This window comes from Serpula lacrymans, assembly GCF_000218685.1.
Source record: "Serpula lacrymans var. lacrymans S7.9 unplaced genomic scaffold SERLAscaffold_9, whole genome shotgun sequence".
Taxonomy (NCBI): Eukaryota; Fungi; Basidiomycota; class Agaricomycetes; order Boletales; family Serpulaceae; genus Serpula; species Serpula lacrymans.
In genome coordinates this window covers 1,804,151-1,820,532 of record NW_006763298.1, presented here as the reverse complement: position 1 = coordinate 1,820,532, position 16,382 = coordinate 1,804,151, and the positions used below count along the sequence as shown (strand labels likewise).

Genomic DNA, 16,382 nt, shown 5'->3' with positions numbered 1-16,382 from the left:
AACTTTAATGTCAACTTGAAAGAAATAAAATTTAGAGTCGGACTTGGGTGTGCCACAAAGCCTGATCGAGAGGCTGCTGCGAGCGCGATGCGAAAACATGGGCTCAAGGCCAGGGATGTGCCAGTAGATGGTTCGGATAGTGAGAAAGAGGATGAATGGTGTAAGGAAGTGGTTATGGGAGATGAAAAGGAGGGGTCTGCATTGTCAGGAATGCATAACGCTCCTGGTCCGAATATTGGGTCTATCCCCGCTGCCGCGGTCCGCTGGGGTGGAAATTCATTTTTGGGACATCAGCAAGTAGCATCTCTGGCCTCTCGGGCAACTACTGCGCTATCCACACCCTCGTCTACTCAGAACCAAGCTGTGCAGCAGGCTTCCATCCAAACTGATATTACAAGCCCAGCTCCTGTCACGATGCCCCTTTCGTTACAAACAAACTTTACCCCTTTCAGTCTTTCTCCTTCCCTAGAGTCTCTCCTCGAATCATGTTTTGTTCGTATCGTCCATCTGCGTGTGCTTTATGGTGTCGGGTGGGCTGGCGCGGAAATGCTGCTTGGAATTGTAGAGAAGGAACAGCGGACTATTGAAAGCGTATGGATAGAGGAAAAGAATGTGAGGTTGCTTTTCAGTTAGCGGTTCTTTTCCTAGGACCAGGGAGGGAGATCTCCAGAAATACATGTGCTAATTGGCGTATCTAGAAAATCGAAGAAGCAGATCAGGAGGAGGCTCTCCTGGCTCTATCATACAAACTCCCCGACGATCCACTTGCGGGTCATACGGAAGGAAAAGAGATCAACTTTATCTCGACTGCGTTCTCGTACGTTGTGCGGAGATTGACGGTATGTTTATCTTGGCGTTTTTGATGTCAAAATAATACCATTCTGAATTATCAACGACCAGCTTTGCACGCGCTATTGCGTAGTTTGTCATCAGAGATTGCGGACAAACTACGAAGCACTCAAGCCATATGTGTGCGATTCAGGACTCTGTGCGTTCCAATATTATTCATTAAACATGGGGCCGTCACTCGAGGTGGGTTCTGCAATTTAAAGTATTTTTCTTCCTTCTCATAGGATGAGTTGCTGAAATATCTTTGAAATGTCGTGTGATTAGTACGAAATATGCACAAATCCAGAAACTGTTGACCTACTCGTCTCACTTGCTTACATTGCAGCAGCAGAAGGGGTGCTCGATGAACCTTTACCTCGGGGGATGGGCCTGCGTGTACGACGTCCACAACATGTAGTCGCGTCTCGAGCACCATCGACAATAACCAATCCACAACTTTCTGCTTTACCTATGCATCAGTCTTACAGGGGTGTAATAGCGCTCCAACCCAGTGCGGTCTCTGCAGGTGGAAGCGGAGATTCGAATAAAAAAGCAGAAGAGCAGAGTTGCGTTGAACCTGGTCCAGATGGGCTGGTAGAATTTGATGATTTAGATGTGCCGCATGTGAGTGCTGGAGTGCTGGACACTGCAGGTGATCTATGAGTACTAACTATAGTTCACAGATGCGAGCAGCTATAGCAGGGCTTATTGACTCGTTACCTCCGGTAATTTTTGTCTCAAGTCCTCGTTTCAATGTTCGATGAGACTCAGTTTATTTAAAAAATATTGACACAGATCGGGGATATGAAGAAGTATCTAGAGAAAAAGATTGGACCTGGGATGGTTAAACCCAAACTGCAAGATATCGACCCTGAGATTTTACCAGCTGCGTGGTCCATATTGCGCTGGTGTGTTCCACTTATCAATTTCAAGTATCGTGTCTTATCTCTACCGACGCATAATGTTAGGTGTATCGCATCTTGCACAGCGCATATACAAGAGCTGACGTCGCCTGAGGAACGAGTGCGAAACATTGGTGAATCGTTTATACTGTCAGTCAATAACATTGGGACTTAGAATGAAAATGTAACAGACCCTGCATGGAGACAATTCAGGTTCACGGTAGGTGCGCCTGATATGGAAGCTAAATTCAATACAGCGGTGAGGGATGCGCGTGGGCGGGATGAGAATGCGAGGACGTATCCCACTATATTCGTGCGTTAAAGCTACATTCTTTTTTGGTTGCAAGAAAGCTAGTAATATGCTTTTGTGGATAATAGGGTTTTCATGGGTCGTCCGTTAGAAATTGGCATTCAGTATGTCGCATAACAAGTTTCATGGATAAAAATAAACCGTCTTTAGATTATAAGGCATGGCCTTTGGTACAAGGATATTGCCAACGGACGCGCGTATGGTCATGGTGAGTTGCTCGTTGCAACTAATATGTCCACCTGAGCCTGATGCTTTATTCAAGGTGTCTACTTCTCCAGAGACGGTGCTGTTTCAGTGGGCCATTATGCCTCAGGTAGCACGCACCAGTGGCGAAATAGCGTAGTCAGCCCTGGAGTCTGTGTCACACTCGCAGAACTTGTGAACTTACCCAGTCAGTTTGTGAGCTCGGAGCCACACTACGTAGTTGGTGATACAAAGTGGATTATGTGGTGCGTCTGTATGCACGAGTTATCTGGTATGAGTGAGAGGACTGACACCTATTTTTGAAAGTCGATATCTTATCGTCAAGGCCAGTCCACATCAAGCCTCTGCCGTGACATCAAGTACACTGGCCCCACTGGGTCAGGCTCCAGTGGAGATCCTCCCCGATGTTCCCCTAATGCAAATGGACCCTCGGCGCTCGGTACACATGTCAGGCAAGACGATCGCCATTCCACAGCCTTCTTATAGGCTAGGGAAGATGCTCGATGCTTGTCAGAAGGCGCACATTGAGGAAGAATACGACACTGAGGACCTGGCTATCCTAAATGGAGCCGCAGACAAAGAATCGACTCCCGAAAAAACGGAAGAAGTGGACTGGGTGCACGATTCAGAGTGGGTGCAGACAAGTATGATGCACTTGATGCCTCCGCCATCGGAATCATCATTATCTTCGACGATGGCACTGCAGAAGGAGCTCCAAGCGATGTTAAAGGAACAGGAGAAGGCGACGAGGTTGAGCGAGCTAGGATGGTATATGTCCCCAGAGCTAAATGGAGGAAACTTATTTCAATGGATCGTGGAGCTGCACTCGTTTGACCCAGACTTACCGGTTGCGAAGGATATGAAAGCTAAGTGCGTCGATTTTGTTGCTGAGAGACTTGAGGTTGGTGCTGACAGGTCTGTGGATGCAGAGGTTTAAACTCGCTCGTATTTGAAATACGCTTCCTACCGACGTTTCCAATATCGCCTCCATTTTTCCGGATCGTCTTACCACGGCTACTACCTTTTATTAATGTGAGTAGTCACCTTTACCATAGAGGCTGAAAACTGAAATAGACATCGATGGCAACAGGGAGGTGGCGGTCATGTCACAGGGGGTGGTTCTATCTGCATGGATCTTTTGACTGCAGACGGTACGTGAACACTCACAGATGATCAACAGAGCATAGTTAATACTTTATGCGTAGGATGGCTGCCGAGTTATAGGTATGTGAAATTTTCCCCACGTTGGAGCAAAGATTGATGCTGAGATCCTATCAGTATATCCGCAGTGCTGCTGCAGATAAAACTGGCCATCTCGAATCCGGATCCAAGACCCGCACGACTGGATTCAAAATGGGATGCGTGAGTGCACAGGATGGCTTGGTATATTGGTGTTCAAACTGAAGTCAATTCTCAGCCCTTACTCTCCACAAGAAGCGCTGGCCGGATACACGAGAGCTGCAGCTACACACGGCTGGAAGGTTTGTTTTTAACCCGCGTATAATAGGCTGTACGCCAATTATTGATCATGATGATCACGAGCAGATCCCAACAGGTATCGAACAAGTGATGCGATAGGGCTGACAACTGGTGACACCACCAGAACGAAGCAAAGGATTTTATTTGCCCATTGAGGGGCTATTTGGGGGAGCTAGTTAGCTGTGGTATACACAATTTATCTAACGAGACCTGTAATCGACTTATCATACGGTATCTATCTAGTGTTCTCAGCAAGGTTCTCAATCTGCAGAACATCTGAAACTGGTGCCGGCGGGAGCCGATTGGGCTGAGTTTGAAATACTGTCGTCAATTGTTGGTTGCCGCTTTGTTTTTCCCTTTCGTCGCTGCTCCAACCATTGTGCTCATCTTTCCGTCGCTCTCGTCGGCATTTCCTTCGTTTACCTCGACAGCCCAACACCGGGGTCACGTTCTTTACCAACACCGAAGGGCTTTGCCCTACATAGCACTGAACAAAACTGCACCGATAGTATATAGCGTCAACTTTACATCATGAAGAGAGGATTCACCCATGTTCGCGTTGGCCACGCTGGTGCCGCTGCCAATCACCACAAAAAGCGTACTTGTGAGTTCTGATATTGTTCGCATAGACCCTCAGATCCGTCCTAAATTTCTGTCAGCCTCTTGCACTTCTGGCGGTTTATACACCAGTCCTACCACTGGAGCATCCATTTCGACAGGCAGTCCCGTCAACGTTTCTTGGGATACTACCTGTCTCAACAGTTCAGCCATTGATATTTATTTATATGCTCCATCTCTCGCCACTTCACTTATTCATATGTGGCAAAATGTCAACTACGGTCTCGGTAGCTATCAGACTACCCTACAACCTCAATGGTGGAATGACTCATCATCCATCGACCTTCAGTTCTCTATACTGGAGTCTGGCACTTTTCTTTACCAAAACACTCTTCCTGCCGGGCCTATATTCACTGCCACTTCTTCCGGTTCTTCCACGGGATCCAGTGGTGCTGGGACATCCGCCGGTATCACGAGTGTCGACAACTTCCCGAGCAACCACTCATCCGATAAGGGCAAGATTGCTGCTGGTGTGCTGGTACCCTTAATCTTCATCGGCCTCGGTATTGCGGCTTACCTTAAGATGAGCCGTTCGAAGGGAAAGGAGAAGCGAAGGCGTTTCAGCGAGGCTATCGACAAACGTATGTCCACAATCTCTACCGATTGGAAATCGATGTCTGCAGCTGGCGCAAGTGCTGCCATTCGCAACAGTATCGCAGTATCCAGTGCTGGAAATCGCAACTCCTCCTTTTCGTTCGGTGCCATTCGCCCGGTCAGCACAGTCGCTGTCGATGGTGCTCATTCGAACAATGAGAAACTTAGTATGGACTCATCTGCTTCTCCCGTGAGCCACCTGCGTCCCGTGCGACCCTCCGGCCTTGGAGATCGCGTTTCGCGAGTATCATTCGCTGCTGATGTACGCCCCTCCATGGAGTCTCGCCGCACGGTCACCAGTCGCGCTTACCACACTGGTTTCGTGCCCCCTGTTCCTCCGCTTCATGGTGCGGGAGAATTGTCGCCTACGCAAACCAAAGGCGCTTTCTCTTTGACTCCAGAAGATATCCGGACTCGGATATCTGTGTCCGGAGACTTCGCGTCCCGTCCTAGTATGGATGAAGTCTTCCCTGCCCTAAGTAGTATGTATCTTATTCTCTCTTACTATGTTAGTTAGGTACTGACCTGCCTTGTTAGTGATGCGCACAGGTGCTGAAACCCAGAACCTGGGAGATGACTATCTCTTGCCTCACAAGCCAAGTGTGGAAATGCCTACACCCCCGAGTCCCATCCATGCTGCTCCTACGTCACCCGTTGGTATGATGCCTATGCCTGCCAGCGTTATGTCTCCCGACGAAATGCTGCGTGCCTATGCCGAACGTAGGATAGCATCTCCTCCACCAGTGGGTGCTCCGACTTTTCCGCTACCTGTTGTGAACTACAATGGCAACGGCATGCGGACACTGTACTCTCCAGGTGCACCGGCACCGGCCTCTCCTGCTATGGCCAGGCCGCCTAGGAAGAGCATTTCCTTTGCCGACGAGGACGTTGGCGTTGTCGAGAACGCCGATGATACTCACCTTGGTTTGGCTACTTGATTCAGCCAATCTGTGCGATACCTTCACCCATCCTGTGTAGTATGATGCCATGACAGCCCTGTGAGAGTAGTTTGGATCTTTTACAATCTGTTTTCTCCTTTTTTGATATTGCTTCTGCTCCTTCCAATTTTTAATTCACGGAGTTGTATCTTATTCCAGAAATTGTTACATTATTTCTATCCTTTCCCCTTGGTTTTGAATCCAGACAACCTTGCTTGCTTAGTCTGGTTCATGGCAGGCATCCATACCCGCAGCCTGATGCTCAACTCCCTTGTTCGCCCGTTTTGTTTTGTTTAGGTATTAGTAGTTTGAGCGCTTTTCTTCCCATCAGCCTGGAGCTCTTGCTTGATCGTCTAAATCGCTATGCCGCGTTTTTGCACATGGCTTGGACGAGTTTTATTGACATTTGCGATCCTATTTCATCTCTACTGTAAGAGTCGAATACGGTTATGGAGGTGTCTAGGACTGATTCTGGTAGAGTGCACCGGATTTAAATTTTATTGGTTAACTGGGTTTTCAAACATTGATTAATATTGATTGTCAGATTAAGCCCACTTCAATGCCGCAAGTGGATAGTTGCTTCTTATCTGATGCTTCACAACTCTCCAAACCACACGTATTGGCCAAGAAATAAAGAAAAGTGCTATATATACAGTAGACACGTTTCAAGCGATCACGATGAAATAACGAGCGTAGACAAGTTAATCTTTAAAAAAAGAAATCCCAACAGAGAAAACTAAACTAAAATTGTTTGTCCCAGAAGTCGTGCAAAACCAAGGGTATCACCGTTCGATGGAAGACCGAAGACTCCGAAAACACGTAAATACCACTTGTCTCCTACGATGAGGACCTCCACGGCTAGAGCAATATGTGCAGCCTAGAAACGGAAAAATCATTCGCTGACTGGACTGCCGCTGTTCATGATACGCGATTCGTTGTAGGAGTATGGAGCTAATCGAATATCCTCGTCGTAGCTTGGTCGAGGACGGATAGTCGGGGACTCACCGCTGACCGCAGCAGGCCGAGCTTTTGAATAAGCGCTGCCGCTCACACCAAAGGCCTCTCCAAAGTCCATCTTATTGCTGTTGTTATTGGCTACACCGCCGATGCTCGCACGCCGTGCTTGAGTGCGTGTGGGATGCTTTCCACGAGAACAGTCGAAGAAGAACTTGAGGGAACCTGCAATTTCGATGACGAAATCGGCTGTATTAAAAAAGAAACATTATGAGAATATACCAGCTACGATGAAAAGTTGTTTGGTCTTACTGTAGTTGATGCTAAGGTATTATCGATTTTTGTCAACAAAGCTCGAGGTTTTAAAGCGACTGTAAATGAACCTACCTATCCCACAACGGTCGCCATATGCTGGTCGTCTCTCCTCCCTTGAACTTATACTCATTCACAGTGTAAGCCCACCACATAAATGCGGAGAAGAAGACCATCTACAGAATAGATAAAGGTATTTATAAACCGATGGCATGGGGATGTGATTCAGAAGCAACAATATTGCTGTGAACGTACCTCCACACATATTGCTAGCGCGTTGAGACCATCAGCAATGTTAGTGGCAGTCCAATACGTAGTGGCTATTGAAAACAATGATTGAGCTCGGAGGAGACGACGAGGCTGCTGTGTCAACTTACATTGGATGACGCGACCCTCTAAGGCGGAGAACTATCCAAAGGAGAAAGAAAAGTGAGCAATGAAAGAAATAGCGTGAGAGAAAAGCTGCATACGACGAACGACTGATAGAACGTGAACATGACAATGAGCTTGATGGCAAGAAACTTGGACAGTGGACGCCTGCCCACAAGCTCGTCTTTGGTCAAACCGTAGAATAGCAAAAGTCCATAAAGAGCGATACTAGACTGCAGTCACACCCTAACATTCGTCGAGGAGGTTGAAAAGGCGCACCTGATACTGACAAAATCTATAGCTTCTAGATAAACATTTGCAAAGTGTACGTTGAATGACCCTGATTCACACAGCACGTTGTATGCTTGGCAAATGATGCCGGCTATAGAGCAAGCTAGTGGTGCCAGCAAGAAGTATAGATGAATAAAGATTAGGCGACAGTATGTTAAATACTGACCTGGTCGGATGATGACGTATTGTAAGACAGACCACTACAACGGGAAACAACGTATGACATGAGAGCTCGAAAGTTGGCCTATCGGACTCACCTTCACGGTATACATGAAGTAGGCCTGTGATGAGAGGTGAGATGAGAACACCAAATATTTGCTCAAGATAACGAACATACTTTAGTAGGCCGATATCTCCAACAGCAAAACTGGGGGTGAGGTCAATGAGTTTTATACGGTTCACAACTACAGCCTACGACGAGCTAGGTACTTACTGGTATGGGGAGCGGCCTTTTATCTTTCCTCTCGATGGCTTGTATTGCGTTGTGACCCGTCGCGGTAGCAGCTACATACTCTATGAGAAGTAATCTAACATATGACAGTCAGATATGAAAAGTACCAAGGCAATATGAAAATGACTGACAGAAATGCGCTGAGAGTAACAGCCTAAAGACAATGTGAGTGATTTCAGATCCGGAAGGAAGGAAAGATATAGATGGTCACCTCGTATGCTATGGAAAGACAGACATATGAGCCTGAGCCGAACTAGACACGAGGCATACATACCAGCTTCGATGAGGGAGTAATAAGTATAGCTCCGGAAGAAACGGTAGGAAAAGAATGAGATGATAGCATAGACCGGCGGCATATACAGTACTCGTAGTCTGAATGTACAAGAACTGCTCAGCATGAATGAAGAATGGGCGTTAACAGCACGTACACTTGACGCTGCTCGTTAGGAACATGATAATTACTGCAATGTGCACATTTGATGACGACTACCTAAGTGATGCGAGGTGACTAAAAGTGGATATATGGCTTACCGACAGTGTTGTAGCACAGAGATGGAAGAGATAATAACAGTCTATGGACGCAGTATCATAGCGAGTAAGGAGCGGTCCTACCCAAAAGCGAGACAATACGACTTACAAGGACTGTGCAACCACCTGCAATTGCCCAACCAATGCGATGTTCGTCCCAGTTCAAGCCACTTGAGCTCCAGAAGCTGGTTTGATCAATGGCTTGTGTGTTTTCAGACGGACATGTCGCTGCCATAATATGTTTCGGTGTTCTCAAGACGCCCAAATCGTCCTCAGTGTGATGCCTTTCCTTTGTAAAGAAAAAGGGTCAGTATACAAAGCCAGCCAGCAGCTGTCAGATTCAAAAAAGATGCGAAAGCCTGGTGTTTGTAAGAAAGAAAGAGAGCCTGGGTAACTGAGATAATAAAAACAACTGACATGTGTTGTTTACCTAATTTCGAATTGTCCGGCTACAAGGCAGACCTGTCGCTGCAAGGTTGTCAAGGTCTTGTACTCTACCACATACATGTTTTTTGTCTCAACCAGTCACCCTTATAATTACTATGCCCGTAGAAAGGAACGTTTTACAAATCCACGGTATTTCTCAAGGATGTGAAGTAAAATGGTGCTGCATATCCTTTGAACTTGGTCTCAGTTTTTTGGCACTGGCTCGGATTGTGTGCCGGTCGAATTATACCAAGTAAGCCCATAAATTAATACCTGGTGAACGTATTTTATCACTCCGATAAGGCTAGCCTAAAGTGCCTTGCAAGGGCTGTGGGTCAATTGCACATGTACTGCACGCAGTAGATCGCAGTAGATGGCTGGTCATATCTCAACGCCATGTCCGACTGTTCGGGATATTCCTCGAAAATGCATTACTTATTGTCGGATTGTCGGGGCCACGTTGTTTCGTATCACGATGCGCGGCAGGACAGGAAGGCAAGCATACACAAGGCCCTGAATTGATGAAAATGCCAGTGTGCTACAGTGCTATACCCAACAGTCTCCCAGACGCAGCCCCGGAATGTTCATCCGCGATGTCATTATCAATTATCCTCTTTCCGCACATTGTGAGTCAATCTGCATTAGATGTTACCTGACAGTAGCAGTAGCCCAACCGACATTCATCTCCCATTTTACGCCATGTTTTGAATATTGATCCGAAAATAACTGTATTATTACAGTTTACAATTGATATCGAGCTTATCCATGATGCTTCAAGAAATGACCCAGGGGGCGTGTCTGAGTAGGACACTACCCTGGCCTTTCCAGGTTCTTCGCGTAACTAAATTCTCTATGTGCTACTCGAGGACACCGCGCGTATGTTCAAGTTCACCACATTTACTTCTTCTTGGGAGCCTTGGGAGCCTTGGCTTTACCGGCAGGTGCCTCAACGCTGGCAGGTACCGCGGGTGATGCACCTTTGCTCTAAAATGATAGCTTGTGCATTAGGATCCAAAAAGGGCTGTACATTGCACAAGGTTCACCTGCACTGGCGGGGTGTTCTTTGCGGTGGGACCGCTTTTAGCACCTCCAGTGGGAGGAGAGGCTATCCATGCATGGTTGAACAAACGGCGGAGGAGAATGAATGATGTTCCCTCAATAATGCAGGAGGTTGGTGACGACGAGTAACACTTACCAGTCTTAGCTCCCTTTCTTGGCGTTGACATGTTGTTCAGCGGGATATAAAAGTGAGAGGGCTGAAAGATGTTTGGAGATGTGGAAGAGGTGGGGGTAACGCTAGGCTTTATAGTGCATGCAGTGCCTCGCAGTTATTATGTGCATTCTGGTACGATGTGTTGATATCCTAATCTATTACGATTACTGTCCGCTCATCCTCGGATCCTTGACAGATCATCCCATCGTATCCGTCTCTTTTCGTTTTCCACTCCTTTGTTTCTGTTCAGGATGTCTCGAAGGGGCAAATCAAATACAGCGATACAAAAGCTGAATGAAGTTGCTGCGGCGTGAAGTGGCGATTGCGATGTTCTTTCATATTAATTCTTATCTTCCCAACCAGTAACTCTCCTCTTATCGACTTCAAGTTCGTCCCTCGAAGCCTAAGCTTCTAACGTATCAACAGACCCCGTGTGTATCACCTGGGCCGACACGAGATGTTCTTCTCAGTTCTGGATCGCCCCACTAGACGCACATGATTGGCTCCCTCAATTTTATTGTTCCGTTATCAGGAGTAACTTCGAGCTAACTTTTGAATAGATCTCCTTGCCGAGCAGTTACCGAAGAATGTATGCCATTCTTTGAGTCCTGATGCCAGCGATGCGTACGTGTATTGATTTACTAAACGCGCCTTGGCTTATCCTTTACGGTTCTGATCGCCCTTTCTACGACCAAATTATTATGCTGGGACCCGCCAATCGCGAGCGGTGAACAACAATGCTAGCACCTTCTATTTATCATCTGGTCATATCGGGACAACCCCTGAGACCTTGTGATGGCTTCCAAGACCCATGTTCCCTCCTAAATGGATGTTAGGGAGAAAGCGGATCGCTGAGCGAATTTCGCCTTTGGCTTGATAGTTCAACATCAGACAGGAGACGGTTCTTGTTCATTGTTAAGTTTGATGCCAGCCCGCTCATCGATGAGCATATGTGACTTCGGTTTGTCTGCTTGAAGATATAGGCATCAGATAAAGCTATGGACAGTTTTTTTGAGTAACGAAGGGATGTGGCTTCAGGCTAAATACAGGACTTGCCTTTTATATCCTGCACCCATCCACCGTGACCACTATCAATGACTCGACTCAGATCCAGCATGCTGAGGCTCAACTTGAAGTTTCGTGCCCTATGCTCTTTCTGCATTCTCTCCTACTTCTTATATGCCAGTATGCTACAGACTGAAAATATCATGCAGCATATAACCCTCAGCTCTCTTTCCGAATTCCAAGTATCTGGGCTCACCGGGTCTTGTAGGCACCGAGCCTGCTGGTCTGCTTCCCAATACGTAGGCCTAACGTATAACGATGCGCTCAGACCGTTGTTCACGACGTCTCGTCAGCCGCTCTCTCATATAGATTTTTCTTTGAGACTCCTGTTTTCTGTCTTGCTCGATATTTATTGCTCAGCGTACCTCAATCGTGATGGAAGTCGATCATTCAAGTTTTTGTGGCAAGCCTGGGCTTAGCAACTTCATCCGCTCAGATTTCTGGTTCCAGGACGGCAATATCGTGCTCATCGCAGGCTCTGCGGCCTTCAAGGTCCACCGGGGTCAACTTGAGCGTCATTCTGATGTTTTCCGTGACTTGTTCTCCGTTCCACAGCCAGCAGTGCAGAATCTCGTGGATGGTTGTCCCTGTGTCGAGATTTATGACTGTCCTTCCATCATCTATTGGTGGCACTTTACGATGGACTGTGAGTATCTCACCATTCTTTGCCTTCAACCGACACACAAGTCATGACTAACTTACACATGGCTCGTGTCCCAGATATTTCCAGCAAAAGCCCACAGTAACCGATTTTCCCGCTATCGCTGCAGTTCTCCGACTATCTACAAAATATTTCATTGAGCATCTCCGTAGACGATGTATCGCGCGTCTAGAACTCGACTGGCCATCCACCCTTGTTGGATGGGAACGCCGTGAAAGGGACGCCATTGATGCACAAGGCCGGTATTCCCCTCGCGAGTCGTGTGCCCATCCAATCCTAGTTATCAACCTCGCTCTAGAGCTCGGGCTAGATGCAATGCTTCCCAGTGCTTTCTACGATCTCTCTCGCTATGGACCCAGCAAGATCCTCGTCGGTACTCGCGTTCCTCCGCCTGTTGTACCGTTGCCATCGGGTCCAGGACACAGCTCAAATTACGTCCCCGCGGACTCCCAGACCATCCACCTCTCACAGGAGAACCTATGTAGAGTGTTCTTTGGTCGCGAACAAGCACAGCGGTATATTGCCACCTTCATCGATACCGAGCTGAGAGAACGCAACGTGTCCCTGGGCTGCCTCAACGCCGGGAGGTTCGACTCACAGTACTGTTACGAATCTTTCTACTTCATCCAGCTCAACATCCTGCGGTCTGTGGGGGGTATTGCGTGTGGGCGTGACGCCGACCCGTTGTACACGCTCGTCCAGGCGATTGAGATGCTCTCAAGGACGGATTTCTCAGACGGGTTCAAGCAGTGTGGGCTAAAAATGTGTAGTTCTTGCAAAATCGACTTCGCCATCGCTGTCAGAAAGGCAAGAGGGGAAGTGTGGATGAAGATCCCGGAGTGGTTCGGTTTGGTGGACGTGCCAGTTGGCAGCACCACTCAATCATAACGAGCCTATCGACATGTTGGACAGTGATCAGCTTTTCTCGCATCTAGTCGGAGTGTTGTCCCCTTATTCCGTATTCACACTACCTTACTCGCAGCATTAATTTGAATTTCTTAGTGATCTGAACTATTGATAGGAGTTCTTAATTTGTGGTTATCGACACGTTGTACTCGAACATCGGTGCGAGGCCCGAAAGCGTGAAAAAGAAGACAGAAAACAAAGTACATTTCGAAAGAGCCAAGATATTACACAGATGATAGTAAAGTCAAAAATACATAAACTGATAAGTGTAAAAGATTCCATCAATCATCCCCGATTTTGGGTGCAAGGTAATATCTAATGTGACCCTGGCCAAATTTATAGGAAACCTAAAATGCAAAACATAAGAACACATTTATTCCTATTAAATCAAGAGATGGTGGCGTACCAGAAGAGGGACATCGTTGCTCATCATGAGCTGTACGGTGTCTGAGAGCGACGAGCTTTTCGAGAAGTTGACAAGATATTTCAAACTAAATGTTAGCGTGACATGTTGGTTCATCTCGATGCTAACGCCTCCGTCCGAAGGGATGTCATCAGATTTTTTGGCCTTTTTGGCGGGCTTGCCGTTCTATTAAGAGCGTGCAGTTACTGGAGGAATAACAGAAAAAAATGAAGTAACCAACCTTAGCTGGAGCCTTCTTTCGTTTCTTACTTCTCCCCTCCTCCTCGTCATCTTGCTCTTCTTCTCCGTCATCTTCTGGCTTTGCTTTGACCTCTTCATTCTCATTTTCCTCATCATCTTCAGCATCCATTTCTACATCATCTCCAGTCTCCTTCTTCACTTTTTCTTTCTTGACCTTCTTCTTACTACTTCCCTCCTCTTCGTCTTCATCCTCTTTCGCATCATCATCTTTACCATAGTCAGCATACTTCTCCCGTGCGGCTTCTGTCTGTTTCAGTAACACGCTGCCGTTCGCAGCTTCACCGTCACTGGCAAACCGAACACCCTCTTTAGATACCTCTATGCGAACAGATTCGCCCAACTGCGACAAGTCACGAACAATACGCGAAAATTCTGAAGCGGGCATCGTCACACGCGCGTCATATTCCGTATCTGGTATGCCCAGATTATCCGAATCAATATCCATCAGTTTCATATCGTACTCTGCAATTCGATCAGAGTCTAAAGAGAAACAGGTGATAAGTCTACGAGGGACGAGCGTATGAGAATGGTAGACATACTGCGTGCTTCGTATACGAGATTAAGCACGTCAGCGTCATCAGTGGCCTTTATGACACATATATCGTCGTCTTTTGCACACTTGAGGACTTTGGTAAGGGAATTGAGGTTGACACCGAGAGGCATTGGGCGGTCACAGCGATATCTCTTGAAGCCAACAGCGTCCAGCTTCACCGCCACTAAAGCGACGTGAGAGTTATCCATGGCTTGGAGGTTCTATTCCAGATGCGCCACAGATTACACATTTCAGAGAAACTCGCGTATAAAGATGCACGAGACATACGATGCCTTCTTCATTGCACTCGAAATTGGCGTCTGTTACTAGCTCCTTGATTGCTGCGCTATAATCAATACGCGTTCAGAGTAAGATACATGGAAAGATACATACAGTCAAGAAGACGCTTCAAGAGTGCTGCTTCCTGTAGCCTGGCTTCGAGCATGTCTGGATTGGCAAAGGAGACGGGGAAAGGAAACGCGTCGAAAGATGAGAAAGGCGAAAGAAAGGACGCGTTCTTTTCAAGCGGAGCCACAATACCGACCGTGGGAGTGGCGCGCTATGTCACATATCTGTCACGCGGCACAATGTAACATTCATTCTGCGTTTGCTTGGAAACAGCAAACCATTGTTCTGCATCGACTTGAAAAGTAACACATTCCCAGCCAGTGGACATACGCCGAAACCTGTGGTCTAGGGAAGTGCAGACTTATGGCCTGGTTTAGAATTGGGCCACATTGTCTGAACTGGGATGTACGTACAAAAGCCAGTGTGGCCATTGCGGTGGCTTATACTGTTTTATTTTTATTCTTGAAACATCATCCCGTACTTATACCCACCCAATCCTCAGTACTCAAAGTCGTGACTGGGTCACTGGTACTTAACATTAATATTGCTGTCTAGACTGGCAATCGCTCTTTCCCTTAATGTCCGACATGACCTCTCCCTCGAATCCTGTACCAGCTTGCAGCGATCGGGCGAAGGCCAGGAAAGCAAGAATCAAACAGCTGGAGCTGGAACAACAGAAATGGGATCAAGAAGCTCTGGTCATGACAGAGGTAAGTAATTTTGTCCGAGCTCCCTCGTTAGCTAGTCATTTATCACCTGTGTTTCTTTAGGACCAGAAGCAGACATTACTACTTTCTTTCAAGTCTGTCAAGACGGAATTCAGTGACCTGGATGGCCTCTCTTGGTCGCGTTATACGAAAAGTGGTCATGACAATTGGGTATGTAATCTTTTTCCTCGTCATTTTGTGGTTACGCATTATTTTTCATGATCCAGGTTGCAGATGATCCAACGCCCAAGCCATCCTGTACTGAATTCGACCAGTTTCAGATAAGACCCGTTCACATACAGCCCAAGTCAATGCCCCCCTACGCTGTGCTATCACATGCTGAGCTGGCTTCTTTCGCACCTGAGGAAACTATTCGTGTATCTCGCCTCGGCTCTCAGTCACCTCGATCACCTTTGCTGCAATGCTCTTCAGCGAACCATCTGTTCCGTATTCCACACTCCCCTGTCATTCCTCCCATGGTTACCGAACGGTGTAGTAATGCATCTTTAAATTCACCATGCCCACGGCAGTCGAAATTCGACACTGTTCGCCAGATACCAAACTCTCGATTGAGTTCACTCGTCGAAATTTATCAACCAACATTACCTGAGCAAATCTCAATGGAGCATACCCCTCAAATGCCAGAACGCACAGCACTCGATGTCCCATAGCTGTCGCCAGTAGCTTAGCACGACGACTAACCTATATTATATCATATATACCTTGTACACGTGTAGCTGTTCGTTCATTGTCACTACTGCTAATCGCTAAACTTGTTGATCCACTGAAGCTATCTGAAGTCTCATGAAACCTCAGTTGCTGATGGCAATTTCCAAAGTGTTTCAAGCAAGTGTAGGCGAGATTTGCTTTGACATTTTGTAGCCTTTTGCTTTGAGAAGAGTACGCGGCAGTTTTACTGTAACCGAGTGCACTTGAACCGGACAAAGCGCGGCAAACAGCGTTTATTATAACGGCCTCATGAACTTTGAACGACCACAACCCAGAACTCGAGAAACAACGCCAGCCTTATATTCTTTATCATATAACATTTACGACACGATAAAAACATTGACATACGACAC

At 47.0% G+C, this 16,382-nt stretch overlaps 7 protein-coding genes across 7 annotated transcripts; 5 read left to right on the top strand and 2 right to left on the bottom strand.

Moving 5' to 3' along the window:
- Positions 1-2,581: 2,581 nt before the first annotated feature.
- SERLADRAFT_472173 (uncharacterized protein) lies at positions 2,582-3,973 on the top strand (the record flags this gene model as incomplete). The annotated part of the gene is made up of 7 exons (XM_007320442.1): positions 2,582-3,114; positions 3,174-3,276; positions 3,335-3,395; positions 3,450-3,468; positions 3,523-3,606; positions 3,662-3,725; positions 3,790-3,973. The coding sequence occupies 7 exons, from the start codon at positions 2,660-2,662 to the stop codon at positions 3,820-3,822; spliced, it is 819 nt and encodes a 272-aa protein (XP_007320504.1).
- A 111-nt stretch (positions 3,974-4,084) lies between these two features.
- SERLADRAFT_472171 (uncharacterized protein) lies at positions 4,085-6,422 on the top strand (the record flags this gene model as incomplete). Its single annotated transcript, XM_007320441.1, has 3 exons — positions 4,085-4,327; positions 4,383-5,417; positions 5,473-6,422. 3 exons carry the CDS (start codon positions 4,255-4,257, stop codon positions 5,871-5,873), a joined length of 1,509 nt encoding a protein of 502 aa, XP_007320503.1.
- Positions 6,423-6,480: 58 nt separating this feature from the next.
- SERLADRAFT_472167 (uncharacterized protein) lies at positions 6,481-9,170 on the bottom strand (the record flags this gene model as incomplete). The annotated part of the gene is made up of 18 exons (XM_007320440.1): positions 6,481-6,824; positions 6,879-7,076; positions 7,140-7,150; positions 7,215-7,315; positions 7,395-7,459; positions 7,517-7,547; positions 7,610-7,736; positions 7,788-7,902; positions 7,966-7,999; positions 8,057-8,080; positions 8,137-8,166; positions 8,233-8,326; positions 8,382-8,404; positions 8,462-8,469; positions 8,525-8,622; positions 8,679-8,711; positions 8,782-8,822; positions 8,888-9,170. The coding sequence occupies 18 exons, from the start codon at positions 9,011-9,013 to the stop codon at positions 6,766-6,768; spliced, it is 1,218 nt and encodes a 405-aa protein (XP_007320502.1).
- A 660-nt stretch (positions 9,171-9,830) lies between these two features.
- SERLADRAFT_472161 (uncharacterized protein) lies at positions 9,831-10,528 on the bottom strand (the record flags this gene model as incomplete). The annotated part of the gene is made up of 3 exons (XM_007320439.1): positions 9,831-10,188; positions 10,248-10,309; positions 10,400-10,528. 3 exons carry the CDS (start codon positions 10,428-10,430, stop codon positions 10,102-10,104), a joined length of 180 nt encoding a protein of 59 aa, XP_007320501.1.
- A 993-nt stretch (positions 10,529-11,521) lies between these two features.
- On the top strand, positions 11,522-11,811 carry SERLADRAFT_472160 (uncharacterized protein; the record flags this gene model as incomplete). Its single annotated transcript, XM_007320438.1, has 2 exons — positions 11,522-11,721; positions 11,776-11,811. Coding segments are annotated over 2 exons (225 nt in total), but the record flags the coding sequence as incomplete, so codon positions are not given.
- Positions 11,812-11,857: 46 nt separating this feature from the next.
- Positions 11,858-13,031, top strand: SERLADRAFT_371485 (uncharacterized protein; the record flags this gene model as incomplete). The annotated part of the gene is made up of 2 exons (XM_007320437.1): positions 11,858-12,132; positions 12,203-13,031. 2 exons carry the CDS (start codon positions 11,858-11,860, stop codon positions 13,029-13,031), a joined length of 1,104 nt encoding a protein of 367 aa, XP_007320499.1.
- Positions 13,032-14,866: 1,835 nt separating this feature from the next.
- On the top strand, positions 14,867-16,089 carry SERLADRAFT_472154 (uncharacterized protein; the record flags this gene model as incomplete). The annotated part of the gene is made up of 4 exons (XM_007320436.1): positions 14,867-14,998; positions 15,096-15,303; positions 15,364-15,471; positions 15,528-16,089. 3 exons carry the CDS (start codon positions 15,172-15,174, stop codon positions 15,969-15,971), a joined length of 684 nt encoding a protein of 227 aa, XP_007320498.1.
- Between the last annotated feature and the right edge of the window lie 293 nt (positions 16,090-16,382).